This window comes from Marmota monax, unplaced genomic scaffold (assembly GCF_021218885.2).
Source record: "Marmota monax isolate L192 unplaced genomic scaffold, Marmota_monax_Labrador192_F-V1.1 WCK01_AAM20220418_F8-fsc00021, whole genome shotgun sequence".
Lineage (NCBI taxonomy): Eukaryota > Metazoa > Chordata > Mammalia > Rodentia > Sciuridae > Marmota > Marmota monax.
In genome coordinates this window covers 25,635,272-25,663,044 of record NW_026695228.1, presented here as the reverse complement: position 1 = coordinate 25,663,044, position 27,773 = coordinate 25,635,272, and the positions used below count along the sequence as shown (strand labels likewise).

Here is a 27,773-nt window from a genome sequence, read left to right as displayed (position 1 = left end):
GCATGAAAAAACAACAAAAAAGCCCCTGAAAATGAGGAGGAGGAAAAAAACTGAAAATGGGTTTTAGTATTCCCAATACTGTCACCAAAATACTGAAAATTTGAACCCGGAAGTGAAAGGAATGGGGAACAATAATAAGGTTACACCCAAAGCCTCCAAATCCCCGTTGCCGACTGAGTGATGCTAGGCGGTGAGGAAGGGGTCCGAGACTATGGCTTTCCCTGAGCCAAAGCCTCGGGGCCCGGAGCTGCCGCAGAAACGGTTGAAGACGCTGGACTGCGAGCAAGGGGCAGTACGAGCCGTGAGATTTAACGGTGAGCGCCCTCATCTTCATTCGGGTCCTCCCGCCTCCTGAGGCCAGCGGCCCAGAACCCCCTTCTCTTGTTCCCCAGTGGATGGCAATTACTGCCTGACGTGCGGCAGCGACAAGACCCTGAAGCTCTGGAACCCACTGCGGGGGACGCTACTCCGTACCTACAGCGGCCACGGCTACGAGGTGCTGGATGCGGCCGGGTGAGCCGGGGACCAGCCGGGATGGGAGCGCTGAGGCCGGGATTGGAAGTCGACGTTGACCTTCTCTCCTGCACCCCAGTTCCTTTGACAATAGCAATCTCTGCTCCGGCGGCGGGGACAAAGCCGTGGTGCTATGGGATGTGGCATCCGGGCAGGTCGTGCGCAAATTCCGGGGCCACGCGGGGGTAAGTTCAAGCTTCGAGACCCTCATTAGAGCGTGCATGATGGAGGGGACCGTTAGCACGTGGGTGATGCCAAGAACATCTGCCCACTAGAGTCTCTCCCCCATGGTCAGTTAGTCCCCAAGCTGTGTCCTGCCATTTGCCCAGAACCTTTCATCTCTCCACTTCTACCATGTGCCCTTGCTTTAACCGACACTGAGAATCCTGTCATTATCCCAATCCTCTTGAGTAGCAATTCCTGTTTCTTAGAAGGTGAACACAGTGCAGTTTAATGAAGAAGCTACACTCATACTGTCTGGTGAGTCTGGAACCTCGGTGGGCAGTGGACAGTGCTTACAGCTCCACATCTAATCTCACCTTTATGCTGGACTCCCAGGCTCTATCGATTCCAGTATCCGATGCTGGGACTGTCGTTCACGGAGGCCTGAGCCAGTGCAGACACTGGATGAGGCGAGGGATGGCATATCTAGTGTGAAGGTGTCAGATCATGAGGTTCTTGCAGGGTAAGTAGATCTAGGACCTTACCCCTCTCCCAGTGTCACTGAGATCCTAGCTGCCTCTACACTTAGATTAAAATCTGCTCTTAGAACTGGGAGGTGTTGTTCAGTGGGTTCCATCCCCATCAATGCAAAAAAGCAAAAAACACTGCTCTCTTTATTAGCATGCACAAGGCCCTGCCCAGTGTGTCCATTGCTGATCCCTCAACTTTTATTCATCCTTGGGCTTCATTTCTGTTAAAAATGCCAGTCATGCTCCCACCTCGGGACATTTTCACTTGTTCTTCCTCTGCTTGGACTGTCTCCACTACTTACTCAGTGTATTTGAGCACTTACTGCATACTAGATACTTCCTTAGTGGCCATACAGCAGTGAACAAAATGGAGAAATAGGGGAAAGGCCTACTCGCACAGGGTAGCTTTGTTGCAGGACACAATTATTTTTTTCAATTCCATGTAGGACTGACCCACCCTAGGGAGAGCCATTGCTACCACATGAAGGATTTGGGCTGAAACAGTCCCATATTGTGTACATATATGAATATGTAATAACAAATCTTATCATTATGTACAATAACAATGCACCAATAAAAAAAAATGTGTGTGTGGGGGGAATACAGACCCAGAAGCTGTTCTCTTTGTCCTAGGACAAAAATTACAATTTTAAGGTTTGTTTCCTTCCCTTAAAGAGATGGTTTCTTGGGACTGGGGTTGTGGCTCAGTGGTAGCGCACTTGCCTAGCATGCATGAGGCACTGGTTCGATACTCAGCAAATAAATAAAATAAAGGTCCATTAACAATTAAAAAACATTTAAAAAAAGAGAAAGAGAGAGAGAGAGATGGTTTCTCACTACATTGCCCAGTCTGACCCTCTTAGGATCAAGGAATCTTCCTATTTCAGCCTCCCAAGTAACTGAGACTACAGGTATACCTGCCCAGTTAGCTGAAAGATCTTTTGTTGTGGTTCTAAGCTCAAACCCACAGACCTGTAATCATGCTAGGCAAGTGCTCCACTACTTAGCTACACCCCTAGCCCAGATCTTAATTGTTTTATTTTTACTCTAGAATTGGGTAGTACTTCATTCTGTAAAACAGAATAAGTGCTGTAGAAGAGGTTGGTTTATACACAGAGAGTGGCTGAAGAAAGCAGAAGCAAAGACCAAAAAGCAGATTAGTCATCTCAAAGTCACTTTATAATACTGAGGCCATAGCTTGTGATAGAGTGCTGACATGTTCAAGGCCCTAATTTTGATCCCCAGTACTGAAAAATAAATAAGTAAATAAAGTTACTTTCTGGGGCTGGGGCTATAGCTCAATGGTAGAATACTGTACAAGGTCCAAATGGCAAACATCAAAAAATTAAAAAAAGAAGGTAAGGTTACTTTCTGATGGGCAAACATATCATTGAAAAAATAATTAACATCAGATTATTTTCTTTATATAAGGATTAAGGCAGAGGACACTTATCAATTTAAACTGGCCTGTTTGGGGAAATTTGGCTATCTTCTCCTGATTTTTCAGAAAGTCAAATGATAATAGTTTTAGTTTGGTGATGTGGAACTTTAGCCTGTGTGACTCCATTTTGATTTTCCAGCCTTGTCATCTGGGCCCAGTGTAGGAACTTAGTCCAAAACAAAGGTCTCTTACAAGCTGACCTAGTGGGATAGGCTTATAATCCTAGCTACTTGGAAGACTGAGGCAGGAGGATTCCAAGCCTAAAGTTAGCCTGGGCAACTTAGTGAGACTGTCTCAAAACTAAAATTTTATAAATAATTCATTTATTTAACTTTATTATGTTCTTTGGCTGGGGGTGGGAGTGCTAGGGATTGAACCCAGGGATGTGTAATCATGGAGCCACCACATACCCAGAATCTTTTTAAGATAGGATCTTGCTAAATTCCTTGGGGCCTTACTGAGTTGTTAAGGCTGTCCTCAAACTTATGATCCTCCTGCCTCAGCCTTTCAGGTTGCTGGGGTTATAGGCTACACCTGGCTCAAAACTAAAGTCTTTTAAATCCATTTATTTATTTATTTATGTTTGGTACTAGGGATCTAACCCAGGAATGTTTGCCACTGAGCTTCATCACCAGCCCTTTTTAAAATTTTTATGGATCTTTATTTTATTCATTTATTTATATGCGGTGCTGACAGTCAAACCCAGTACCTCACACATGCCAGGGAAGTGCTCTACCAGTGAGCCACAACCTCAGCCTCTTATTTTTTATTTTGAGACAGGGTCTAAGTGGATGAGGGTTCAGGCCTCAAACTTACTTTCTTCCATTTATTTGTTTACATATATATACCAGGGATTGAACCCTGGGGAACTCAACCACTGAGCCACACCCCCAGCCCCTTTCATTTTCTATTTTGAGACAGGGCCTCACTAAGTTGCTGAGGCTGGCCTTGAATCTGCAATCCTCCTGCCTCAGCCTGTTGAATCACTGGAATTATGGCTCAAACTAAAATTTAACAAAGGCCTTGGAATGGAGCTCAGTGGTCGAGCCCTTGCCTACGATGTTTGAGACCCTGGGTTCAACCCCTATACAAATCCCAGTTTGGATGTTACCTACTCCAGGAGGCCTTTCTGTATCTCCCTTGGGCAGTGCTGGCTTCACCATGGCAGAAAGTGCATATGGCTTGGCCCGGGCTGTGCCCCTGGCCTCCATACAGGGCCTGGCCCCGGAATCACTCGGTGTGTATGTTAACTGAGTCATCTGAGTAGTTTCTTCTGATGGCCCTGTGAGGAGCTGCCTCTTTCCCTTTCCTATTGAGGAAGAAGATTAGTTTCTTCTCAAACCACACTCAGGCAGCCAAGTGCCATGTGGTCCCAGCCCCACCTGGATGTCATTTTTGCCACACCCAGCCTTAACACATCCCTTCATTCAGGTTTCCAGGCTTCATAGCAGGCTTGGAATCGGATGCTGGGGTCACAGCCACGAACCAGCCAGACCTGGCCCCTGCCCCATAGGAGCTCCTTCTAGCAGGACAAATGGACAACCAGTGGAGAAATAAATAGACCTAATATAATTAAATCAGCGGTGAGGGTCAAGGGAAAGGATGGGGTAGCAGGAGAAACCAACTTGGGGGCCCTTTAGATCATGGGTGGGAGGTGTGGAGAAGGCCCTGGAAAGGCCGAGACTTGGAAGCTGAGGGGCCACCCAGTGGAGAACTGGAGCAAGAGCAAGTACACTGGTGGGCTGGTGGCACACACCCAGCTGCTAGGGAGGCTGAGGCAGGAGGATTGTGTGTTCAATGCCAGCATCATTAACTTAGAGAGGTCCTACGCAACTTAGGGAGACCCTGTCTCAAGATAAGAAATAAAAAGGGTTGGGGTATGGTTCGTGGTTAAGCACTCCTGGTTCAATCCCTGATACAAGGAAAAAAAAAAAAGAACAAGTGCATTGAGAAGCACCTGGCCAGACTGAAGGCAGCATGATGCCCGAGACCATGGAGGAATGAGGACAGAGATGAAACCAGGAAGTGGTCAGAACCACCTGCAGAGGGTCTAAGCGCCTTAGGAAGAATCTGAACATTTACTTTTCTGAGCAAGGGAAGGCCAGGTTTCTTTCTCTGTGTGTGTGTGTACATATATACTCAGTGTAGTTTGAGTGTATGTATGTATGTGTATATATAGATATATATATATGTACACACATATATATACATATATACACATATATGTACACATACACATACATACATATTATATACTCAGCCTGAGTGTGGTTTGAGAAGGAACTAACCTCTTTCCTCAATAGGAAAGGGAAAGAGGCAGTTCCTCACAGGGCCATCAGGAGGAACTACTCAGATGACTCATACTGAGTGTGTGTGTGTGTGTGTGTGTGTGTGTGAGAGAGATATATATATTAGTTATACATGGACACAATATCTTTATTTTGTTTGTTTGTTTATATGTGGTGCTGAGGATTGAACCCAGTGCCTCACACCTGCGAGGCAGGCGCTCTACTGCTGAGCCCCAGCCCCAGGGCCTATGCATGTGAGGCAAGCACTCTACAAGCAGAGCTATATCCCTAGCCCCAGCACCTGTACTTTCAAAAGAATTTTATCATAGACACTTGAGGACTGGTACAGGGAGGCCAGAGCAGCCAAGGAGATGATGCTGGAGGGGGAAGAAAAGGGTCAGGTTCTGAGACCAGAGCCATCTTTCAGTATCTGCAGGACACCGATTTCATAGTGGATATGAGAATCCAGGGATGCTTGCTGGGCATGGGCACACACCTGTAATCCCAGTAACTCGAAGGCCATCCAGTTCAAGGCCAGCCTCAGCAACTTAGGCCCTTAGCAACTTAGTGAGAGCCTCCCTTAAATAAAAAGGGCTGTGATGTAGCTCAGTGGTAGAGTACTTCTGGGTTCAATCGATTCAAGGATGCTCAAATCCCTTCTAGAGGATAGCATAGTATTTGCATAGAACCCACTCACATCCTCCTGTATTATCTCTGGATGACTTGTAATACCTGAGATAAACACTATGCAAACAGTTGTTATACTGTATTGTTAGGGAACAATGACAGGGAAAAAAGACCACAGAATCCCTTTTGCTTTTTTGCAGTACAGAGGATTGAACCCAGGGTGTGCACATGCTCAAGCATTCGAACACTGAGCTGCCTCCCTAACCCCAAGTCAAAATACTTTTCATCTTCAGTTATTTGAGTCCATGGGTGTGGGCCTGTGGATAAGGAGGGCTGCTGGAGGGTGATCTGGAGAGCATGGGGAAAGGGTGGTCCTGAGGGGCTCCATGGGCTTGAAAAAGGGGGCTGTGGATCTTGGAAACAGATGGAATGGGACCAGTTAGTCCTGGGCCTGAGCCATAGAGCCATTGCCTCAGCAGGCACAATGGTGCGTACTTGTAGTCCCAGCTACAACTCCAGAGGCCAAGGCAGAAGGATCCCAAGTTCAAGGCCAACCTGGGCAACCTGGCAAGACCCTGTCTCAAAAAACAAAGGTTGTGGGGACTAGAGATGTATTTCATGGTAAAGAACCCCCAGGTTCAAGGAATATCCTATATCACAAGAAAGAAAAGAAAAAAAGGAAAGCTGTTTGGTTCAGAATCTCATTTGTGTCCAGGAACTGTAAACCTAGCCTTGCCTGTCAGGGTCTGGCCAGCTGGGAAGACACAGGGCCACTGAGGTTGCCACAGAGCCCCCGGCCCCAGCCTGTGCTTCAGCTGGCTCTACCCGCTTCTGCAGATCTGTGGACGGCCGCGTGAGGCGTTACGACCTGAGGATGGGGCAGCTCTTCTCGGACTACGTGGGCAGTGAGTTTTGTGGCACTGGGGACAGGCAGGGACAACAGTGGGCCAGTCAGGAGCACTGCAGCCTCAGCGGCCTGCCCATTCTCCCCCAGGCCCCATCACCTGTGCCTGCTTCAGCCGGGATGGGCAGTGCTTGCTGGTGTCTAGCCTGGATTCTACCCTGCGGCTTCTGGACAAAGACACCGGCGAGCTGCTGGGCGAGTGAGTGTCCACGGTCATGGGCCTTCCCCCCACCCCACCCCACCCCTTGATCAGAGGAGCAAGCCCCTCTGATCCCACTCACCCCCAGGTACACAGGCCATCAGAACAAGCAGTACAAGCTGGACTGCTGCCTGAGTGAGCGTGACACTCATGTGGTCAGCTGCTCCGAGGATGGGAAGGTGTTCTTCTGGGACCTGGTGGAGGTGAGCCTCCCTCACCCTGCTCCATGCCAGGGCACTGCTCTGCCCCAGCCCTGTGCTACCCTCAGTCACGCCCATGCCTGAAAAAGAATATTAGGCCTTGGAGCTGGGAGGAGTGAGGATGGGGCAAGAAGGACATTCCAGGCAAAGGGAATAGCACGTGCTCAGGCTCAGAGGCGGGCACACACCAGGCCAGGAAGGCAGACTTTGGGAAATGTGTCAGCAGCAGAATCCAGGTCAGATAGGGATGGGAGTGCCGAGCAGAGCTGCTGGATGGAGAGCCAACAGCAGCGTCTGACCCTGAATGAGATCAGGCTGTAGTTCAGGAAACTTGAGCTGCCTCTGAGCATGGTTTTAACTCCAGGGCCTGTCCTGGATGTGTCTAGCCTTTAGGAACTCTAGGGCAGAGTCCAGTCAGAGGAAGAAAAGCCAGGAGGCCACCAGGCAGGCAAAATCAGTGATCACGACATGGTCTAGAGGCAGAGCCAAGACCTGCTGGTAAAAGGAGTGAGGTGTTGAGGCCATTAAAGGCCAGGGGCCAAATGTCTATGGATTGGTGATTGAAAGCTTTAGCCTGGATCTTGGGGAGCGGGACAACCAGACCCCCGATAACCTGCTCCCTACCGTTCCCTCCACAGGGTTCCCTGGCGCTGGCCCTACCTGTGGGTCCCGGTGTTGTGCAGTCACTGGCCTTCCATCCCACAGAGCCCTGCCTGCTGACCGCCATGGCGGGCAGAATCCAGTGCTGGCGAGAAGAGGCCTATGAGGCGGAAGGTGGAGCAGGCTAGGCCTGGGACTGCCACCAGATCCAAGAACCAAGACAACTGCAAACGGCTGCCAGGCACTCTTTATTCTAGAGATGCTGCAGGCCAAGGAGTGGGAGAGGGGCAGAGTCTGCAAATTAATAAATAGAGGAGGGGTGAGGCCTTCAGGGGCTGCATCCAGTCAGTCCTCATTCTTCTCAGCCGTGAAAGCACCTGCCTTCTTGGCAAAGGTTTCAGCCACAAGCAGGGGGAAGACCAGGGAGGCGTCAGCATAGACCTGTAGAGGGGACCTAGGTGAGCCTCAAACCCATGGCCACAGCCCAGGAGACCCTGCACTCCACCCAGCCAGCCTCTACCTTGACTGGCTGTGCATCCATCCGGATCTTGCCCCAAGAGACAGCCTCATCCGGCCGGGCACCCGAATCTGAACCATCAAACTCCTGGGCCGTGTTGATGTAGACAGCATAGTCAGCCCCATTGCGCTGTAGGGAAGGGCAGGGTGGGCCTGGTCAGCCGGTCATCAGACAGGCAGTCGAAGAAGCAGGACATTAGCCAAAGAGACTGAGGGCTGGGTCAGCCAAAGGAAGCCCTCAAAAGTTCTTTGTTCTAGGGAAGCTTCAAGCTGTGTGTATACAAAATATCAATGAATTTCATCTTTAGACTTGAGTATCTTCCCCAAGATATCTCATGTATATGCAGATCTCCCAAAATAGGAAAAATATCCCCAAACTGAAACTCTTTGGGGCCCAATCATTTCTTTCTTTCTTTTTCCTTTTTTTTTTGGAGGGATGTTACTACTTTTGTAGCCACCACATCACTTCGTCTGTTATAGTGAATAACAGATGAAAGGCAACCGTTCAAGAGGGCACCAGAAAACTTTTTCATCATAAAATGACAGAACAGGTAAGCACTCACCACCCAAGCCTTTGGTTCCTTCTGACCTCTGTTCTCATCCACACCAGCCTGCTGCTTCCAGAATGGGCTCTGCCCTCGGTTATGCTAGTTAGGAAGCCATGCTACCCTAACTTGGCTGAGGAACCTGGAACAGCCATCTTTGATTTCAGCTTCATCCCAAGGCCCATGGGTATTTTCTTGAAAAAGTGGCCAGCAAATGAGGTAGAAAGGGCAGAGATGAGAGACGGAAACCAGCAAAAAAGCAAAGACTGGCTCCCTCACACTAAAGGACAGCAGGCTGAAAACGCAAAAAGCAGTGTGACCCCCACCATTGGTTTCTTCTGTAGCATGGGCCACAGTGCAAAAATGTGGATGGCAACTTCATCACCATGATGAAGATATGTAGGGACCAGGGAAGATGTGAGGCCAGAGAGAAGCAAAGAGGGCCATGTTCGAGGACAGTGTTCTGGATACAATGGCAGGTTTGGCCCCAGTCAAAAATGAGGTGGCCCAACAGCATGAAGACTGACAAGGCACAGATGGTGTCAGTACTAATGGACTCTGTCAGGGTCTTCCGCACTGGTGAGAAACTGTAGGTGAAAGCAATGAAGACCAGGGCACTCGGATAGCCCATGGGTCTCCCCGCTCTTCTTCCGCCCTTCACCTTCATTGATGGGGGTTGAACAAAACATAACCATCAATGAAGATGCCAGGCCAGTTCTAAAAAGCCAGTGGGGACCAGAAGACCCTCATCTGTATACACCAGCTGAGCACAGAGACACACGCTGCACAGCTGTTGTATCACCACACTTGGACTTGAATACCACAGCCCAGTGTTGGCATTTCTGGGCATAAATGTTTTTCCAAAGCTCTTCCAGGAACCAACGGTCCACATAGTTATCAGGGAAGGGCCACCACTCATATAACACCTTCTGCCACTTGGCCTTCTTGGTGCTAGTTACAGGTCGGGCACACGTTATCCTTTCCCTTAAACTCAGGCCAGTTCTGGCCCCCTCAAAGAAATCCATGTGGTTCTTATTCTTTATGAAAATCTTTTTTTTTTTTTAATATTCTTTTAGTTGTTGATAGATCTTTAAGTTACTTATATATGCGGTGCTGAGAATCTAACTCAGAGCCTCAAACATGCCAGGTAAGTGCACTACTGCTGAGCCACAGCTCCAGCCCTCTTTATGAAATCTTGAAATGATTTCTCTAGAAATTCCATGCTGTTAACTACCGACTTTTCCTTGTTTCCAAAGGCAGCAACCCATGTTAGGCCCTCAATGGATGAGTTGGTTCTCTGAGGCAGGACATCCTGCCCGTGAGATCCTAGGGCTACGTAGTGGGAATAGGTGGCCACCCACTGGCTTCCCCTTCTGGGGCCTAAGCCCAGTCATTTCTGATAATGTGTACCTGAGCCAGGTGTGGTGACGTACCTACAGTCCCAGCTACTCAGGAGCCGGAGGTGGGAAGATTCCTTGAGCCTGAGTTCCAGGTCAACTGGGCAATGAGTCAGGCCCCATTTCAAAACAAAACGAAAGATTGAACGTGTATCAACAACCTTCCCCATCTGCTCAGCAGTAGTTACCACCAACTTTATCTGCAGAGGAGCTCCACCATCCTAGTCCTGCCCCTGCAGGGTTCTGGACAGTTCATGACTCAGGCACCATCTGTTCCCCTGAAGCCATCAGAGGGCACCCGAATCACCAATCACATCCTCCTACCTCACTAACTGCCAAGGCCCACACCATTCTTCCTCCTTCTCCTCCTCCTCTATGGCCCTCCTGGCTGTTCCCTGACCACTTTAGCCACCTCAGGGCCTTTGAAGGGAGCTGGCTGTCTTCTCTGCCAGGAACTCTTCCTGGAGATAACTATGAGGCTTGTGGGAGGCACCTCCCAAAACTTCTGCTCAGGTCAGTTCCCAGAAGCCTCTCTCCAACACTCTGCCACATCCCCCGACCCTGCTCCATACTGGGGATTGAACCTAGGGTCATTCTATCACTGAGCTACATCTCAGCCCCCACCCCGTTCTCTCTCTCTCTCTCTCTCATTCGTGTGTGTGTGTGTGTGTGGGGGGGGGGGGTGCTGGGGATTGAACCCAGGGCTTCATGCATGCGAGGCAAGCACTCTACCAACTGAGCTATATCCCCAGCCCCCCAGCCCTTTTCATTTTGAAATAGTGTCTTTTTTTTTCTCAGTGTGATACTGAGAATCAAACCCAGTGCCTCACACGTTAGGCAAGCACTCCACCACTGAGCTACAATACCAACCTTGACACAGGGTCTTGCTAGACTGCCCAGGCTGGTCTTGAACCTGTGATCTTTCTGCCCTGGCCTCCCTAAGATGGGATTACAGATTATAGGAGTGGATCACTGTCCAACTCCAACACCCTTTACTAAATGGCACCCCTTTCTCTTCTCATGCTTTCTCATGACAAGAAAATCCTGGGGGTTGGGGTTGTGACTCAGTGGCAGAGGGCATGTGTGAGGCACTGGGTTCAAGTCTCAGCACTGCATATAAATAAATGAATAAAATAAAGGTCCATCAACATCTAAAAACTATTTAAAAAAAAAAGGAGAGAAAGAAAATGGAGCCTGGGTGGTGGCACACACCTGTGTAATCCCAATCATTGGGGAGGCTGAGGCAGGAAAATCAAGGCCAACCTCAGCAACTTATTGAGACTGTCTCAAAAAAAAAAAGGACTGAGGGCGTGGCTCAGTGTTTAAGGCCCCTGGGTTCAATCCCTAGTACCAAAAATAAATAAAAGGGGCCTTGTTATGCTGCCCAGGCTGATCTTCAGCTCCTGGACTCAAGTGATCCTCCCCTATAGCTGGCATCATAGGCGTGCCCCATGACATCACACTAGCCTGTCTTCTTCTTTAGCATTACTGCCACTTGCTGTGCATGTCACTTGCTCTGGAACATCTGTCCCCAGAGGGCAGGAATCATGGCCTGTCTAGCCCAGGATGTGGCTGAGGCTTGAGTGGCACCCCCACCAGGGACTATATCCACTCAAAAGGGACCACACCCTCTTACCATGAGGTTGGCATTGGCAATGTGGTGCTTCACCACGCCTCCACCCAGGATGATCATTCCAGAGCGCTTGGCAAAGATGGCCTGCGTGTTGATGAGCCGTAGGTCTGAGGAAAGGGCATGGTCAGGCTTTGGACTGGGTACACCTTCTCCCCCCACCTAGAGGGTTCCAGTGCCTCACCCTCAATGATGTCCAGGACTAGGCCAGGATTCTTGTAGGAATGGAAGAAGATCATGTCACCCAGTGAGCCATCTGTCAATGCTGGGCTGAGCACAGGAATATGGTTCTGAGGGAAGACAGGGAAGGTCAGTAACTGCAGCTCAGTGGGGGCACCCTGATCCCCATTCTAGGTGCATCTACGTAGTCTGCCTGGCTGGGAACAGTCTGTTTAACTTCTCTGGGCCTATTTCCTCAACTATGAAATATGGATACCAACACCACTTGCAGATGAAGAGGAAGATGTGAGAAGACCAACTGTGACACTTAAGGAGACTGGAGCTTAGTTAGTAGTAGCTCTTATTACTTTTCAGATTCTTGGACTCCACAGTCTCTAGGGAGTGTAGTCCCTGGGGCCAGGCCCTAGGGATTTGCTGAACACTGCCACAAACTGTTCCCAGATGAACTAAGAGCACGCCTAAGAAATCCAAAGCTCCATTCAATAGCTGTGTGATTTCAAACAAATTACCTAACCTATCTGTGTTTGACGTTCCTCATCTAAGAATGGGAATCCTGATCATAACAGTAGTGACTCCCCAGGTGTCTTTGAAGTCTGGTGACTTTGCCCCCACCCAGACCCTCACCTTCTGGGCCCAGTAATACACTGACTCTGGGTTGTTGATCTCCTTGCCGAGCCGAGCAATCATCTTGGAAGGTGTCCACTTCACACCCTAGGAGGGAGGGGTTGTTAGCATTAATCCCTGATTTCACCATGCTGGTCCCCCCAAGTTTCTCCAGCCCTACCTCTGTGTTCTGCTCCAGCACCATCTGGTCCAGAATGGGCATCAGCCAGTCCTCAAATTTGCAGTAATTGTCATTGGGCACCAGCAGGTTCCCAATCCTGGGAATGGGAGGAATGTAGGCATCAGTCCCCAGTCCCCTCAGCCCAGTTCACTTGCCCATCACCACTCAGGGCCCCCACCTGTTGATTCCATTCTCCCGGAGCTCCTTCCCTTTGAGGCTGAACTCGCCCAGATACGTGGGTGCCAGACACTTGATGAGATCCTCCTCCACACCTCCTGCAGTGGTCACTAACACATCTACCTGCAGCCATAGGACAGAGAGGTTGGCCTTAGTCCTGGCAGGACCCCTAACATCAGCCCTCATTCATTGACCTTTTGTGGGGAGCTCTTCTTTTTTACTCTGTGATACTGAGATTGAACCCAATGCTCTTCCTCTAAGCTGCATCCTCAGCCTTTTTATTTTTTATTTTGAGACAGTATTTCACCTGATTGCTAAGGCTGTACTTGAACTTGCCTCAGCCTCCCCAGTAGCTGGGATTATAGGTGTGAGCCAAGATGCCCAGAGGGAGCACTCTTCTTAAAACTAACCCATATCTCCTCATCTCATTTAACCTGTCAATTTTATTACTCACTGACCAGACAGACCAAGGTCACAACCCTATCAGATCCCCACCATGTTATGCTGCACAAGGTAGCGAATGGTCTCACGGATGCCTGAACTGATGAGGTTAGATGTATAGCCCAGAAAAATGGTGCAGCCAGTGAGTGGGCGGCGGCTTTGGGTCAGGTCTGCGTGCTGGTCTTCATCCTGTGATAGCGGCTCCAGCTTCTTCTCGATCTGTGGTAAGGGCCAGGTCGAGTTAGCATCTGGCCCCAAACCCCATCACAAGGACCCTAAGTGGGTTTTCAGACAGGTTCTACCTCCTGGCCCCTCCACTCAGAGATAAAGGATCATTTCTACCAGAAACCAGGAAATGTCTCTTGCTTAGATCCTGCCCCTTTCCCAGTTCGGATATCTGGGTTTTGCACCTTTTCAGGAATCAGCATCTTTTCCAGTCCAGTTTCTTTCCCGGCTGGGAAAGCAATTCCAAGTTCAAGCCCCGCCCTGACTTAGTCTCCTCCTCCAATCCCATCCTCTAAATGCACTGTATTGCCCCAGACTCCGCCCATTCCAGAACGCCTTAAATCCCCTAGAATCAGGTACTACCCGCTCCTGATAGCGGGAGCTAGTTACAGCAGTGAACGTAAAGTCCCCTTCCCAGCACGAGAACCCCCGCCCACTGTAAGCCCCGCTCCCTCCAGCTACTGGGCGGTGTCAACGAAGGGCGCAGGTCTTCGGTCCCACAGGAAGTCCCGCCCCCCAAACGCTGCATTGGTTCTACTACACGCCAGGCGTCTCCCAGCCCCGGAAGTGCTTCCCTGGGTCTCACCATGGCGTTGACTTGCTGCACCGCGCGCCCAAAGTTGGTTGCCTGAAAGCCGGTGGTGCTAAAGGCCTCCAGAAGTGCGTGGTAATCCACGCCGCGGTTGAAGTCGTAGCCCCGGACCTGGGAGCTCTCGGGCGGCAACGCCGAGCTGTGCTTTAGCACCGCGGCCAGCGCCGCAGCGGGCACCTCCCCCTCCGGGGAACCCTCCATGCTCCTGCGGCCCGGTTTCCAGCTCAGAGTCGCCCTCGGCCGGGGCTACGGCGGCCTCTAAACGCGTTAAGCCCGCGCACGCACGTCAGAGCCAGAGCGCAGGAAGTAACGCGCGGGGACCGGAAGTTGCTTGTCACGTGACCCGTGTGACTCCTGCGGGGCCGGGCGCGGCCATATTTGCTCGTGTTATCCGTAATACAAAAGCCAGGACTTAATCTTTTTGACTTGTTTACAGCTTCATAGAAAATTTTCATTTCAGGCCTTGCTGCCTGCTGGAGACCTACCGCTTTGTACTGTGCTTACCCATTCGTTCTTGTTCCCTAGGGACGAGGGGGTGGCTTCTAAGACGGAGTCACAGTTGGAGCCTCTCCGAAGATGGGGCAGTGACTCCTGGGCCCTTAGACTACACGCGCACTGCCATCCCCATCTTCCCACTGGATGGGGGTCTCCTTTCGCATCCGGGGCAGACATCTCTTCCCTAGAGAGACGGTGAGACCCTTGATAAGTCTGTCTCTCCTACATCCTTCTAGCCATGCAGAGAGGCAACAGGGGACCCCTTCTTTCCTCATGCTGTATGTAGGGCGTTGTGCTGGGAGCTGAAGATTTAGAGGTGAACAAGATGTGGAGCCTGCCCTTCTGGAGCCCACAGTCAGACTGGGGTAAGGTGGAGGTGGATAGAAGCCAAGAGGAGTAAGTGAAGGATATGGAAAATAACAACCCCCAGGGAGACAGGAGGACAGTGTGACCCAGGAGGTGGGAGGAGAAGGCAAACAGTGGGGCCTGGGCTCTGGACTTTCACCCTTTCCCAGCAACAATTTCGAACTTTCGTAACTGTTTCCCTGATTTGGGCTTTGAACTTGCACAACTGTTTTCCCTGACTACCCAACCAACGTACTCTGCAATGATTCCAGTCTCCCTTATTATGATCCAGATCTCACTTAAACACTGTAAAAATCAGAGACCACACCCCACCCTGTAATCAACCGCCAGTTTCTCCCCTGAAAGTATGCCATTCCGCTGCTTAATAAAGAAAGCTTGCTTATTCCTTGAGGTCTGATCCTCCTTTCGGTTATTTTTCTTTCAGTAAGTGCTGTTGAGGAATTCAGCAGTGATTCGAGAGCCTCTGGGTGGAATGAATGAAGAGGTTGGTATCCTTAATTGGAGGGACAGATGATTAGGGAAAGATGTCAAAGAGGTGACATTTAAGAAGACCAAGAGAGACCTCCTATGAAGATCTGAATGGAGGCCATTCTCCTCCCCTCCACACACACACTGGAAGAGGGAACAGGCAGTAAGAAGGCGATGAGGCTGGAAATGAGCATACTTTATTGTATGAACATAGCTTCCTCCTTGACATACTCACCTGACTCTCAATTTTCTCTCCAAGTAATCCTGATCCTTCTGCATCTCAAAAAATGATCCCACTCTCCACTCCCTTATTAGGCTAAAAACTGGAGAGTTGACTTGGGGTGTGGCTCAATGGTAGAAAGGTCCTAAATTCAATCCCAGCACAAAGATATTAAAATTAATTAAATAAATAAAAAATAAGAGCTGGATGTGGTGGTTCATGCCTGAAGTCCCAGCTGCTCAGAATGTTGAGGTGAGAAGGCCACTTGAGCTCCAGGAGTTGGGGCCAGGTTATGTAGCATAGCAAGATCCCATCTCAACTGGGCACCATGGCCCATGCCTGTAATCCCAGGTGATCCGGAGGCTGAGGCAGGAGGATTGTGAGTTCAAAGCCAGCCTCGGTAATTTAGCAAGGCCCTAAGTAATTCAGCAAGACCCTTTCTCAAAATACAACAAGGGCTGAGGATATGGCTCAGAGATTAAGCATCCCTGGGTTTAATCCTTGGTGCTAAAAAAAAGAAAAATCCCATCTCAAAAAACATTTAATTGAAAAATAATCCAATGGGGGGGGGCGGGGGTTGTAGCTCAGTGGTACAGCGCTTGCCTAGAACGGGTGAGGTCCTGGGTTCGATCCTCAGCACCACATAAAAATAAGTAAATAAAATAAAGGCATTGTATCCATCTACACCTAAAAAATAAATATTTAAAAATAATAATATTAATCCAAAAGTGGATATTTTGTAGTGTTTTTCTGTTGCCTTGCTGAGTGTCAGACTCAGGGCCTTTTGCATGCTAAGCATGCACTCTACCACTAAGCTATACTTGAGCCTGGGGTTGAGTTGGATACTGCCCATTCCGTCACACCCCACACCCATCAGCATGTCTGCCAACCTCTACCTATGAAATGGGTGTCAAATCCATGATCTCGAATTTAGATTGGGTAAAGGAAGAAGCCCCAGATATCCTGTGCCTCCAAGAGACCAAATGTTCAGAGAACAAACTCCCAGCTGAACTTCAAGAGCTGCCTGGACTATCCCCTCAGTACAGGTCAGCTCCTTCCGACAAGGAAGGATATCGTGGTATGGCTCTACTTGCCCCGCCAGTGCCCCATCAGTCTCTTATGGTATTGGTGAGGAGGAACATCAGGAAAGCCAAGTGATTGTGGCTGAATTTGACACATGTGTGCTGGGGTCTGGTAAGACTGGAGTATCGGCAGCGCTGGGATTAAGCCTTTCACAAGTTCCTGAAGGAACTTGGCTTCTTGCAAGCCCCTTGTGCTATGTAGGCACCACATTGTGGCTCATGAAGATTGACTGTCGTAACCACAGAGGAAACAAACAAAAAAATGATGGCTTCACTCCACGGGAGCACCGTGACTTTGGGGAATCACTGCAGGCTGTGCCACTGGCTGACGTTTGCCCGGCACCTGTACCCCATGTCTTTTGGACTTAACATGATGAATGCTCGGTCCAAGAATGTTGGCTGGCACCTTGATGACCTTTTGTTGTCCCATTTTCTTTTACCTGCATTGTGTGGTAATAGATTTTCTCCAAGGCCTTTGGCAGTGATCATTGTCCCATCACCCTATACCTGGCACTGTGACTCCCTCCCAGAATCATTTTGAGTCTTGGAAATAGTATCCTCCCCAAGCATTCGTTAAGTAGTTCTCTAGAGAAACGTATATTTTATTTCTCTTCTGTAAGAATATGAATCCTTCATTCAAATTACCGTTATCAGACTAAGGTTTTTTTTAAGCCCAAGGTTTCTGTTGTGGGCACCCCCCCCTACTTTTTTCTTTAACAATATCTGTAAAAATGAAAGGCCATAGTTTTTTCTAGTCATCCCTGAGGCTTCCCCCCGCACCTTCCCTTGATTTTATTTCATGTTCTCTTTCAAATGTCATCTCTTTTTTTTTTAAAGAGAGAGAGAGAGCGATAATTTTTTAATATTTATTTTTTAGTTATACAACATCTTTGTTTGTATGTGGTGCTGAGATCGAACCTGGGCGGCACGCATGCCAGGCGAGCGCACTACCACTTGAGCCACGTCCCCAGCCCCAAATGTCATCTCTTTCACAGTGGCTGTGCCATCATCTCCCAGGAACAAGAATGGGGAGGGTGCTTGTTCTTGCTTATGCCTGGTGCTGGGTACACAGAGTCTCAGCAAAGACGGAGGAAGCAGCTGAGTGGTAGGGCACATTCTGAACATTCACAAGGCCCTAAGTTCCACCCAGCATCAAAAAAAAAAAAAAAAAAATGTTAATAGTTGACCTTTGTCTCCATAAAATACATGTAGTCTTTACTCCCAGTATCTCAGAATGAGATGGTATTTGGGAAAGGTCTTTTGTTTTTAGTTGTACATTGACACAATACCTTTAATTAATTAATTTATTTATTAATTTTTTTGGACTGGGGATTGAACTCAGGGGCACTCGACCACTGAGCCACATCCCCAGCCCTATTTTGTATTTTATTTAGAAACAGGGTCTCACTGAGTTGCATAAGGCCTTGCTGTTGCTAAAGCGGGCTTCAAACTCGCAATCCTCTTGCCTCAGCCTCCTGAGCCGCTGGGATTATTTACTTATTTTTATGTGGTGCTGAGAATCGAACCCAGTGCCTCTCATATGCTAGGCAAGTGCTCTACCTCTGAGCCACAACTGCAGCCCCCAGAGCAGGTCTTTAAAGAGTAATAAAGTTAAAATGAGGTCATTATGTAGGTGCTAATGCAATCTGGTGTCCTTATAAAAGGAAATATGGACACACAAAAAGACACAAGGAATGTGCGTGTAGACGAAAAACCACGTGAGGACGCAGCGAGAAGGTGACCCTCTATAAACCAAGAAGACAAGTCTCAGGGGAGACCAGCCCTGCCAGCACTCTGATCTCTGACATTCAGCCTCCAGCCTATGGGAAATGCTATTTAAGCCACTACTCATGATATTTTGTCCCGGCAGTTGGAGCAGACTAACACAGGGCATCATGGTGCTCCCTGAGGGGTAAGGGAGGGGGGCTGATGACCAGTAACTTGGGAGCCAGGCATGGTGTCACCTGCCTGCATGTCCTATCTACTCAGGAGACTGAGGCAGGAGGATCACTTGAGCCAGGAGTTTGGGAGCAGCCTGGGCAGCATAACAAGATCCTGTCTCAAAAGAAAAAAAAAGAAGGAAACTGCAGAGGGGCAGGCGGCGGCGCCCTGGACTGTGGCCAGGAGAGTGAGCTTTGTCCGTGGGAGAGGTTTTTTATTTTTGTTCTACACATCACACTGACTGCCTTTAGAAAAACAGTCAGGGGAGAGGCCAGGACAGAGGGGAAGCTGTGACCAGGGCTTGGGTGACCGCCGTGGTCCAGGTGGTGTGAAGGGTGGAAGAGACCAGAGAGAAAACCTAATTTGAAGCTGATCTTATGGCACCTGAGATAGGGTTAGTTGGGTTAGGATCAGAGAAAGAGGGATGGAGATGTTGGAAATCTGGGCTGAGCAGTTGGGGACAGTAGTGAACTTGACTAGAGGACAGAAGGTCTTGGGGGACATGATTCAGGGTCCTGTTTTGCCAAGTGAGGTTAGAGGTGAATAAGAGGAGGGTGTGGTGGCAAACATCTGTCATCCCAGCTACTCAGGAGACTGAGGCAGGAGGATCACTAACTTCAAGGCCAGGGCTGGGCTGTGGCTCAGTGGCAGAGCCCTTGCCTAGCATGTGTGAGGCACTGGGTTCGATCCTCAGCTGTCCATCCACAACTACAAAAGGTTTTTTTAAAAAAGTTCAAGGCAAAGGGGAAGGGAGGGGGCATGGGGTAGGAAAGACTGGAATGTGATGTCATCATTACCCCAAGTTTATATATGAAGACACAAAGGATGTGACTCTACTTTGAGCACAACCAGAGGTGAAAAATTGTGGTCTATATATGTAATATGGATTGAATGCATTCTGTTGTCATATATAACAAATCAAAATTTTCAAAAAGATTTAAAATTTAAAAAAATAAATAAAAGTAGTATTGACAGGGTTGGGGATGTGGCTCAAGCGGTAGCACGCTCGCCTGGCATGCGGGCGGCCCAGATTCGATCCTCAGCACCACATACAAACAAAGATGTTGTGTCCGCCAAAAAATAAATAAGTATATAAATACATATTTTAAAAAAGTAGTATTGACATAAATATACAGATATATAGACCAATGAAATACAAGAAAGTTCAAAAATAAAATCTTCATATTTATACTCAAAAAAAAAAAAAAAAAAAGTTCAAGTCCAGTCTGGCAACTTACTGACTCAAAAAACTAAATGCTCAGTGGTACAGGTACCTGGGTTCAAACCTAGGGCAAAAGAAAGAGGAAGGAAGGAAGGGAGGGGAAAAGAAAGAAAAGAATTAAAGAGATTATTTGATATCTGAGTGACAGAGCAGTGTGATGTGCTGAGGAAGGATGGGGGCCCCAGGTCTGGAGCTCAGGGAAGAGGGGGCAGGGATGGGGAGAGAGGCCTCATTAGCGAGTGGAGTCCTATCTTGGGTGAGATCAGGCGGTGGAGACGGAGCCCGGAATACTGCGTGCCATTTGGGTGGCAGAAGCTGTCAAGAGGCTGGGTGGCAACAGCCAGCAGGGAATCCAGCAGTTCAGAGAGGCCTGGGCTCCTCAATGCCCCACAAAGCTTCTCCGCCCCTGGGGATGCCCACTGCGACACATGTGACACTATGGAGCAGCTGGGCCTCCTGGGGCAGGAACCCCCTCTGCTAAGGCAGCTGCTGCTGCTGGTGACATTTCACTGAATCCTGGCTTCAAAGTCTCTGCAGGGGTGGGGAGGGAGGGGACCTGGGAGGGGAGACCAGGCGGGTGCAGGGAGGGGAGCCCGGCAGAGGTGGCTGCACACAGCCAGCAGCCGGACACCTTCAGGAGCCCTCAGCAGAGCTCCCTGAGCCCACAGGTGGAAGAGCCGCCTCATCATCTCCAGGGGCAACAGGAGGAGGGGCAGGGTCCCTCAGGTGGCCCTAGGTTTGGGGTCTGGGCTTAGGCCAACTGCTCATAGCCTGCTTACCCTCCCTCAGATGTCCAGCAAGGTGGCCATTGGCAGTGACATTGGACAGGCCCGCCGGGCGGTGGAGCAACTAAGGATGGAGGCAGGCATCGACCGTGTGAAGGTGAGGATTGGGGCAGCCGAGGGGGCAGGGGAGGGGGCACACCTGGGCGGGCGGGGGAGCAGCAGATGCCCAGTCTGGCTGACAGGGTCGGTCTGCAGGTATCCAAGGCAGCCACTGACCTACTACAGTTCTGCACGGAGCAGGCCAAGAGTGACCCCTTCCTCGTGGGCATTCCAGCTGCCACCAACCCCTTCAAGGAGAAGAAGCCCTGTGCCATCCTGTGACCCCATAATTCCACCCCACAGCCCTGGCAACCCAGGGAGCCTCAATAAACATGAAGTGATTGCTTCTTGGGGCACAGCTTGGCTGGGCTGAGACGGGGGGCCAGGGGACAGTGGGCTTGCAGGGACAGGCACACAACTGAGCCACCTCCCTCCCCCACCACCTCTAGAGTTATGGGCACAGCAGCAGACACACCCCTACAGCTCCTGGCTCCTAGGGACGGCCCCAGCAGATGCCTGCTCCCGCCACATACACACACACCTGGGTTCCAATCACCATCCACACGCCACAATGGCCACACACAGAAGTGCCATCATCCACCTCAGGATTCCCTTGTGCACACACCTGCATGCACGCACACGCTCAGCAGTGGCCCCCGTGTGCACCCCAGCCCTGGTGGGCCATTGTCACATGCCACCCACAGGATCCCAGCCGAGGCAGGGATGTGCCTCGGCTTCACGGAGCACAGAGCCCAGGCCAGAGCATCTGCACAGGTCATCAGGTTTATTTTCTTTTGCTCTTGACACAGAGCATGGCGTCCAGATCATGACCAAACCAGGACCTGAGTGGGGAGCAGCCCCCTTGGCAGGCCAGAACACAACATCACTTCTCCAGACAAGGGGCCCAGCCCTGGCTGGGGCTGGGACTCTGTGTATCCGGGGCCTGAGGAGCAGCGGCAGAGTCAGCACCAATGGGGGCAAGTCCCCCAAGAACAGAGGCCAGGGCTCAGCCTGCGGCCGGCAGTACACAAAATACATGGCGTCCACTTGCTCAGGCCTGAAACCTCCAGACCTCCAACGACAGGCCCCCCGAGGCAGCCACCACCACGTCACCCTCAGCACAGATCTGGGAGGACAGGGGACAGAGGAGTCAACAGATGGCCCTTCGGGAAGGCTGGACAGGGTGCACGGGGCAGGTCCTTACCCCATTTAGTACATTGTGGTGGTTTCGGGTACAAATGGTCCTTGGAGGGTCTGTAGGCACGTGCACCTGTGAAGGGCAACGGAAAACAGGTCAACAGGTGTATTTCTGGCCCATGGGGACCGTGGGGTGAGCACTCTCCTCACCCGGAAGGTCTTGTCGGTGGACGTGGTATACAAGGCTCCCAGCGAGTGTTTGATCCCTGTGATCTGAGACCTGTGGCCCACGTCGAAGGACTGCAGGGGGCAGGTGGGACGAGTGACACTCAGGCAAGGTCTCCTCAAGGCCAGGCCTCCCACCGTGGCATTGGGGGCTAGGGTAGGAAGCAGCCCAGGGGGACGATGGGCAGGGAAGTGCCCTTGCAGACCCGGACAAGCTGGAAGCAGCCGTCACAGCTGGCAAAGACGTGCAGCAGGCCCCCGTTGTCGCCCGTCCAGAGCTGGGGCTCCTGGTAGGACATGCATAGCAGGTAGGAGTCCAGCTGCAGGAGGGACGGGCGGAAGAGGGCAGCTCAGCGGGGCGGGCCAAAGCCCCTTGCTCTGGGACCCCCGGAGGGCCTGCCCACCTGCAGCCGCTGGAGGACACTGTTGGCCCGGCGGTCGAACACCACGAGGGTGTGGTCCTCGCTGCTGGAGACGATGTGTCTGTCGTCGGCCACGAGCGCCAGGACGGCGCTGGAGTGTAGCCGCCGGCTCTGCAGCTGGGCAGGGCCGGCTGGTGGCACAGGCCGGGGAGGAGGGGGCACATCAGAGCACCTCAGGGACCCCAGACTTATCTGAACACCCTGGGCCACCACCCCTGGCAATGTCCTCAGTTGGCTTGGCGCTGTCCACAGCTGCCCATCTCTCTCCTCTCTCTAGCCGAGCCCAGGAGCCCAGGCCCCTGCCCGGCCCCGACTCCTAAGCCACCTCCTCCTCCAACCCCACCAGCTCCTCCAACCCCACCAGCTCCTCTCAGCTCAGAGAGGAGCATCTTGTCCCACCCTGGTCCCCCGTTCCACCTCTGCCTGGACAGAGTGCTCACTGGCCCTTGGATTTCACAAAATAAGGATGAATAAATAAATAAACCATAGAACCATAGAAAAGACTTGCGTGGGCTTGTTCTAGGTGCTTTTATGTATTTAACTCACCAATGTTCGTTTGTGTGCGTGTGCGTGTTTTACTGGACAGTTCTACCACTAAGCTGCATCCCCAGTCTTTTTCATTTATTTATTTATTTTTGAGATGGGGTCTTACTGAGTTGCTGAGGCTGGCCTCCAACTTTCAATCCTCCTGAGTCACTGGGATTCTAGGTGGGACACTGTGCTTGGCTCCACCAATGCCATCCCATTCCTTTACCCCATGGGCTGGAGGGTTATGAAGTGGGGGTTGTGTGGTGGTGCCAGGGCCCCTTGCATGCTAGCAGGAGATGCTTCACCACTGCCCGACACTCTCAGCTCATGACTTGGATGTTACAGGAGGGGAAAGTGCCTGGAGTCACACAGCTAGGAGAGAGGGGAAGCCAGGATCTGACCCAACTCTGGGGACTGGCCAGGCTTCCTCTGCGTCCCCTGTCCCAATTGCTTGTGGTGCCTTCACACGACCCTGACCACTCTCAGGAGTTAGCACCTTGTTAGGTGACTATCACCCCAGCTAGGCTGAGGCCAGAGTGTTCCTTTCCCAATATGACTCTGGAGACCCCAGGTGGCCCTGCTTTCCCCAACTGGGCTCCAGAACTCCCAGCCCACCTCTGGGGTCGTAGATGGTCACCTTCTTGTCGTAGGTGCCAGCCACCAGGATGTCAGGCCGGTAGGAAAGGCACAGCACTGCTGCCCTGCCCCTGGGGACACAAAGACCACAGGGCTGGGGAGGTGACCTGGCATGGCTCTACCCACCCAGGCCCCCTGCCCAGGCCCCCTCACACTTTATCTCGCCGAACTGCTGCCCATCAGCTGCCATGTCCCACAGCTTCACAGTGCTGTCCCAGGAGCCGGAGCACACGCGGTGGTCCTGAGAGGCCAGCGACCACACCCAGCCCTGCGGGACCAGGCACAGCAGTCACCCATGGCTCCCCATCTAGTGAGCTCAGGACCTGCTCCTGCCCACAGCCCAGGGGACAAGCTGGGTGGCACCTTTCTGCTTCTGCAGATGAGGCTCAGAGAGATCAACAGATTCACTCAGAGCCACACAGTTTTTCCTCCCTAACACCCATTTTGACAGATGCTAGGGCAGGTCTGCTTCCATGTGATTATCCCATCTCACAGATGACAAAGTCAGGATCAGAGGAGGGAGAGAGGAGCCAGAGTACGTCCATCCTGGATGAGAACTCGGTTTGGGTGTGGGGGTCTGTTTGACATTAGAGACAAGGATGGGTCACACCCCCAGTCACATTCACACCCAGAGTGCTGGAAACTGAATGGCTTACTCTCACCAAACCCTCTGAGGAAAGCACTGTAATGTGCCCTGCTTTGTGGTTGGGTGGGTTGAGCCCAGGGGTGTTCTACCACCGGCCTCCAGCCCAGCCCTCTTTATTTTGTATTTTCCATCAGGGTTTCCTAAGCTGCTAAGGCTGGTCTCAAATTTATGGTCCATCTGCCTCAGCTCCCTGAGTGTCCACCGCTGCACCTGGCTCGCACCCTGTTTTATAAATGATGAAAATGGGACACAGAAAGGTTGAGTCTCTCATTCAAGGTCACATAGACAGGGTGTAGCAGAATGAATGCGAATCCAGCCCCCAGTCTGTCAACTGTGGGCCTGGATGACTGGTAGTGGCCCCACCCCTCAGTCACTTCTCAGGCAAGGACAGTCTTGCTGAGGCTGGCTGATCCCAAAGGGAAGCCTCACACTGCCCCATACTTTACCTTTTGAGATTTACCTGAATCTGTTTTTTTTTTTGTTTGTTTGTTTGTTTTTGTTTTGTTTTGTTTGTGCTGGGGATTTAACCCAGAGGCACTTTACCACTGAGCTATATCCCAGCCCTTTTTATATTTTGAGAAATGGCCTTGCTAAATTGCTGTAGCTGGCCTTGAACTTACAGACCTGTGCCATCATGCCCACTATCTGACCTCTTCTGAGCACCTATTGTGTGCAAATCCTGAGGTTCATGCATTTTCATATTAATGCATAATTCATCTCCATTCATCATCCTACTAACTGACCCGCTGGACAGAAGTGGAAACTGAGACCCAGAGTATCACACATCTCACCCAAAGTCACACCAACAATAGCAGAATGAGATTCAATGTTACAGAGTCCAGCATTAAAACCCAGGCCCTTAACCACAGCACCCAACCCAGGCCTCATGTGTCTTCCTCCTGCCCCCTCACCTTGTGGGTGCTATTCTGCTGAGTGCCCAAGGCTTTGACCAGAACTTGACTGGGCTCTGCCCCCAGCTGCCGCAGGTCCCACAGGTTGACATTGCGATCTCGGGAACCCGACAGACAGAGTGTCCCACCCTAGGAGGGGAGCAAATTGATGTTGTTGGAGCCATTCTGATCCACCCCTGCCTGCCCCCCCCCCCACCGAGCTCACCTCACCTGGAGCAGCAGCACAGTGTCAATGGAAGCAAAGTGCCCATCAGCCAAGCAGAAGTACTCAGCCCGGCGCCCATCCTCTGCCCAGTGGGCCAGGTGCTGCTCCAGCTCAATGCAGGCTGCCGGCCAGTCAAAGTCCTCCTCTGTGGGGCACCATGAGCAGGTTCCCCAGTGGGCACCAGCTGGCAGAGCCCACCCCTGGTTTCCAGGGATCACAACCTACACCAGACTTGAACAGAATCCCACCTGAACCTCTCACCTACCCCAAATAAGCCAAGCTTCAATTCTGGGCCCACCTACATACCCACCTCTCAGGCAGGTCTAGGACCTTACGGAACTTGGGACCTCAAGACTACTTTTCCAGGCCTACCCTTATAACTCAACCCTGGGGGACAGCAACCTCAGGAAGTTAAGGTCCTGTCTCACCCCTGGCTGAGATCTGGCCTCAGCCCCTCAATCCTCAGGCTGGGAACTCATGACAAATTTTCAGCCACCTGAATCAGACCCAGGGAAGTGTTTCTCCAACTACTATGCATGAAGCTGGGAGTTTGTAAGATGCAGAATCCAAGGGGGGTGGGGCTGGTAGTTCAGTGGTAAAGTGCTTGCTCAGCATGAATGAGGTCCTTGGTTCCATCCCCAGGACAGGAGACAAAAACATAGAATCCAGGTACCAAGTACAGAGATTCAATGGGTCAGATGGAAACACCTTGAGAACTGCTGATCCAAAAGCTCCTGCAAAATCAAAGCTTGCAAGTGAGGGTCATCAACCATCCAGCTTGTTACTCATGTTGGCTCAAGGGCTTGATGATCCAATATCAAGATCAACTAAATCGGGGCTGAGTTGTGGCTCAGTGGTAGAGCACTTGCCTCGAATGTGTGAGGCACTGTGTTCTATAGCATGGCATATAGATAAAAACTAAAGGTCCATCAAAAACTAAAATAAATAAGTTTTTTTTTTTTTTTTTTTTTTTTAAAGATCAACTATATCAATTCAAGATCCCCAGGCTCTCTTCTTCCTCAAGGACTAATGAACTTAAGGGCCGGAGGAGTGACCATCAGCCCCTGCCTAAGATGACAGACTAGACCCAGGACTTGAAGATCTGTGATTGCTGTTATCAAGGATCCCAGCCCCTAAGCCCTAGGCGTGTTGCAGGCTCTAGACTGGGAACCCCTGCCTCTGTCCTCCAGGGTTAAGTCTCTAGGGCTCAAGGGGTTTGGCATCACCAATTGCCACCTCAGCCTGAGAATTCCAGGCTTACTCTCAGTCCAAGCACAGCTCGGGTTACTCCGAACCAGGGCCTTAGTACCAGCATACCCCAAGCCTCGGAATCCTTAATAGTGAGTTCAGGGACCCCGGTTCCAGAGGTCTCAGGAACCCACGTGTCTGCCTCATGGTCCACCCAAAGATCAGGGACTGTGGCACCGTCAGAAACTACCTCAGGCTCCAGCCAGGGCCAAAACGCCGTGAAGCCTGTTCCAAGAGCTGTGTCCACATCAACCCAGGTCCCTTCCCCCCCACCCCAAGCCTGACCTGGGAGGGCGTCCCTGACCCCCAGGTGCGCGCACCTTCTACCACCGGGTACGGCGCGCGTACGCGGCGCTGCGCGCGTAGCCTCCAGGTGACATGGTCACGCACGAGGTCGCGCAGCGTGTGGCACACGCGCGGCAGGACAAAGAGCACCAGACGCGCATCCAGGTAGGCGCAGATCTCGAGCAGCAGCTCCGGGGGAAGGCTCAGCAGGCCCGGCGTACCCGCAGTCGGGCTCTTGGACGCCGCCTTTGGCTCCAGGGCGCCGGGGGACGCGGCGGGCGTGGACAGCAGCGGGGCGCGTGGGGCAGCCAGCCCGGGTTTCGGCGGGCTGAGTACGCGGGCCACGTAAGCCTCGGCCTGGGCGTCGGGGTCGGGCTCGGGCTCCGGCTCTGGCTCCGAGTCATCGTCCCAAGCGCGGGGATTGTCGAACGGCCCTGGGGGAAGCTCCATGGCGACCGGTAGGCGCGGCCCGCAGAGCCCTGTCAGCGCCAGGCTCCGCGTCCTGTCTCCTAGGTAGCGTGGGGACACTTCCGGCGCTGTCTGATGACGTTGCCGGCCGGAACCGAGCGGCTCGCTGGGAAACCGGCCGAGGCCCTAGACCAGGTCTCCGAAAGCGTCGGCCTTGAACTGGAAAACCCAGACTCACGGTACCGCGTTTTAAAACGAGCACCTCTGTTGTACCTTGCGGAGCCAGTTTTGTCCTGAAGGTCGTCGCCGCGCCGCAGCTTTTTCGCTTGCCCCAGTACCACAGGCCGGGTGCCGGGACGAGCCTGCAGAGGATACCGCTCCGTGGTAGAGCATCGGCCTGGCAGGCGCGAAGCGCTGGGCTCATCTCCAGCAGCACACTCACACACCAAAAAACCAAAACCAAAACCGTGGGCTGAGCATTTAGAGCACTGGCGTAGCGTGTGGGAGACCCTAGGTTCCACCTCCAGCCCCGAGGCGGTCGCTGAGGAATAGG

General features: G+C 51.5%; 4 protein-coding genes and 1 non-coding gene across 11 annotated transcripts; 2 read left to right on the top strand and 3 right to left on the bottom strand.

The window, feature by feature from the left end:
* The first annotated feature begins 27 nt into the window (after nucleotides 1-27).
* Nucleotides 28-7,828, top strand: Wdr83 (WD repeat domain 83). The gene is made up of 9 exons (XM_046437758.2): nucleotides 28-314; nucleotides 393-513; nucleotides 593-698; nucleotides 945-993; nucleotides 1,072-1,198; nucleotides 6,399-6,466; nucleotides 6,556-6,664; nucleotides 6,753-6,867; nucleotides 7,503-7,828. Exons 1-9 carry the CDS (start codon nucleotides 212-214, stop codon nucleotides 7,650-7,652), a joined length of 948 nt encoding a protein of 315 aa, XP_046293714.1. The 5' UTR covers nucleotides 28-211; the 3' UTR covers nucleotides 7,653-7,828.
* Dhps (deoxyhypusine synthase) lies at nucleotides 7,694-14,152 on the bottom strand. Of its 5 annotated transcripts, none has more exons than XM_046437756.2 (9): nucleotides 13,946-14,152; nucleotides 13,189-13,353; nucleotides 12,695-12,816; nucleotides 12,517-12,613; nucleotides 12,357-12,443; nucleotides 11,737-11,842; nucleotides 11,559-11,662; nucleotides 7,985-8,110; nucleotides 7,694-7,905 (listed from the first exon to the last, which is right to left on the bottom strand). In XM_046437756.2, the coding sequence occupies exons 1-9, from the start codon at nucleotides 14,150-14,152 to the stop codon at nucleotides 7,810-7,812; spliced, it is 1,110 nt and encodes a 369-aa protein (XP_046293712.1). In that variant the 3' UTR covers nucleotides 7,694-7,809. The 5 variants fall into 5 exon arrangements, 4 of the variants coding, with proteins under 4 accessions (XP_046293712.1, XP_058432581.1, XP_058432582.1 ...); XM_058576598.1 differs by lacking the exon at nucleotides 13,946-14,152 and adding an exon at nucleotides 13,545-13,830; XR_006850292.2 differs by lacking the exon at nucleotides 7,694-7,905 and adding an exon at nucleotides 8,544-8,719.
* Nucleotides 10,600-10,672, bottom strand: Trnaa-cgc (transfer RNA alanine (anticodon CGC)). The gene has a single exon. It is a non-coding gene; the product is annotated as a tRNA-Ala (tRNA).
* Nucleotides 14,153-14,502: 350 nt separating the features above from the next.
* On the top strand, nucleotides 14,503-20,916 carry Gng14 (G protein subunit gamma 14). 2 transcript variants are annotated; one of them, XM_046437760.2, is made up of 4 exons: nucleotides 14,503-14,641; nucleotides 14,733-14,810; nucleotides 20,535-20,627; nucleotides 20,726-20,916. In XM_046437760.2, exons 1-4 carry the CDS (start codon nucleotides 14,591-14,593, stop codon nucleotides 20,849-20,851), a joined length of 348 nt encoding a protein of 115 aa, XP_046293716.1. In that variant the 5' UTR covers nucleotides 14,503-14,590; the 3' UTR covers nucleotides 20,852-20,916. The 2 variants fall into 2 exon arrangements, with proteins under 2 accessions (XP_046293716.1, XP_046293717.1); XM_046437761.2 differs by lacking the exon at nucleotides 14,503-14,641 and adding an exon at nucleotides 15,237-15,296 and having other exon boundaries at nucleotides 14,700-14,811.
* On the bottom strand, nucleotides 17,435-27,631 carry Fbxw9 (F-box and WD repeat domain containing 9). Of its 2 annotated transcripts, none has more exons than XM_046437754.2 (10): nucleotides 26,848-27,631; nucleotides 25,285-25,424; nucleotides 25,075-25,203; nucleotides 23,673-23,785; nucleotides 23,497-23,588; nucleotides 22,336-22,484; nucleotides 22,138-22,251; nucleotides 21,917-22,006; nucleotides 21,774-21,839; nucleotides 17,435-17,717 (listed from the first exon to the last, which is right to left on the bottom strand). In XM_046437754.2, exons 1-10 carry the CDS (start codon nucleotides 27,260-27,262, stop codon nucleotides 17,631-17,633), a joined length of 1,395 nt encoding a protein of 464 aa, XP_046293710.1. In that variant the 5' UTR covers nucleotides 27,263-27,631; the 3' UTR covers nucleotides 17,435-17,630. The 2 variants fall into 2 exon arrangements, with proteins under 2 accessions (XP_046293710.1, XP_046293711.1); XM_046437755.2 differs by lacking the exon at nucleotides 17,435-17,717 and adding an exon at nucleotides 21,337-21,695 and having other exon boundaries at nucleotides 26,848-27,618.
* Nucleotides 27,632-27,773: the final 142 nt, after the last annotated feature.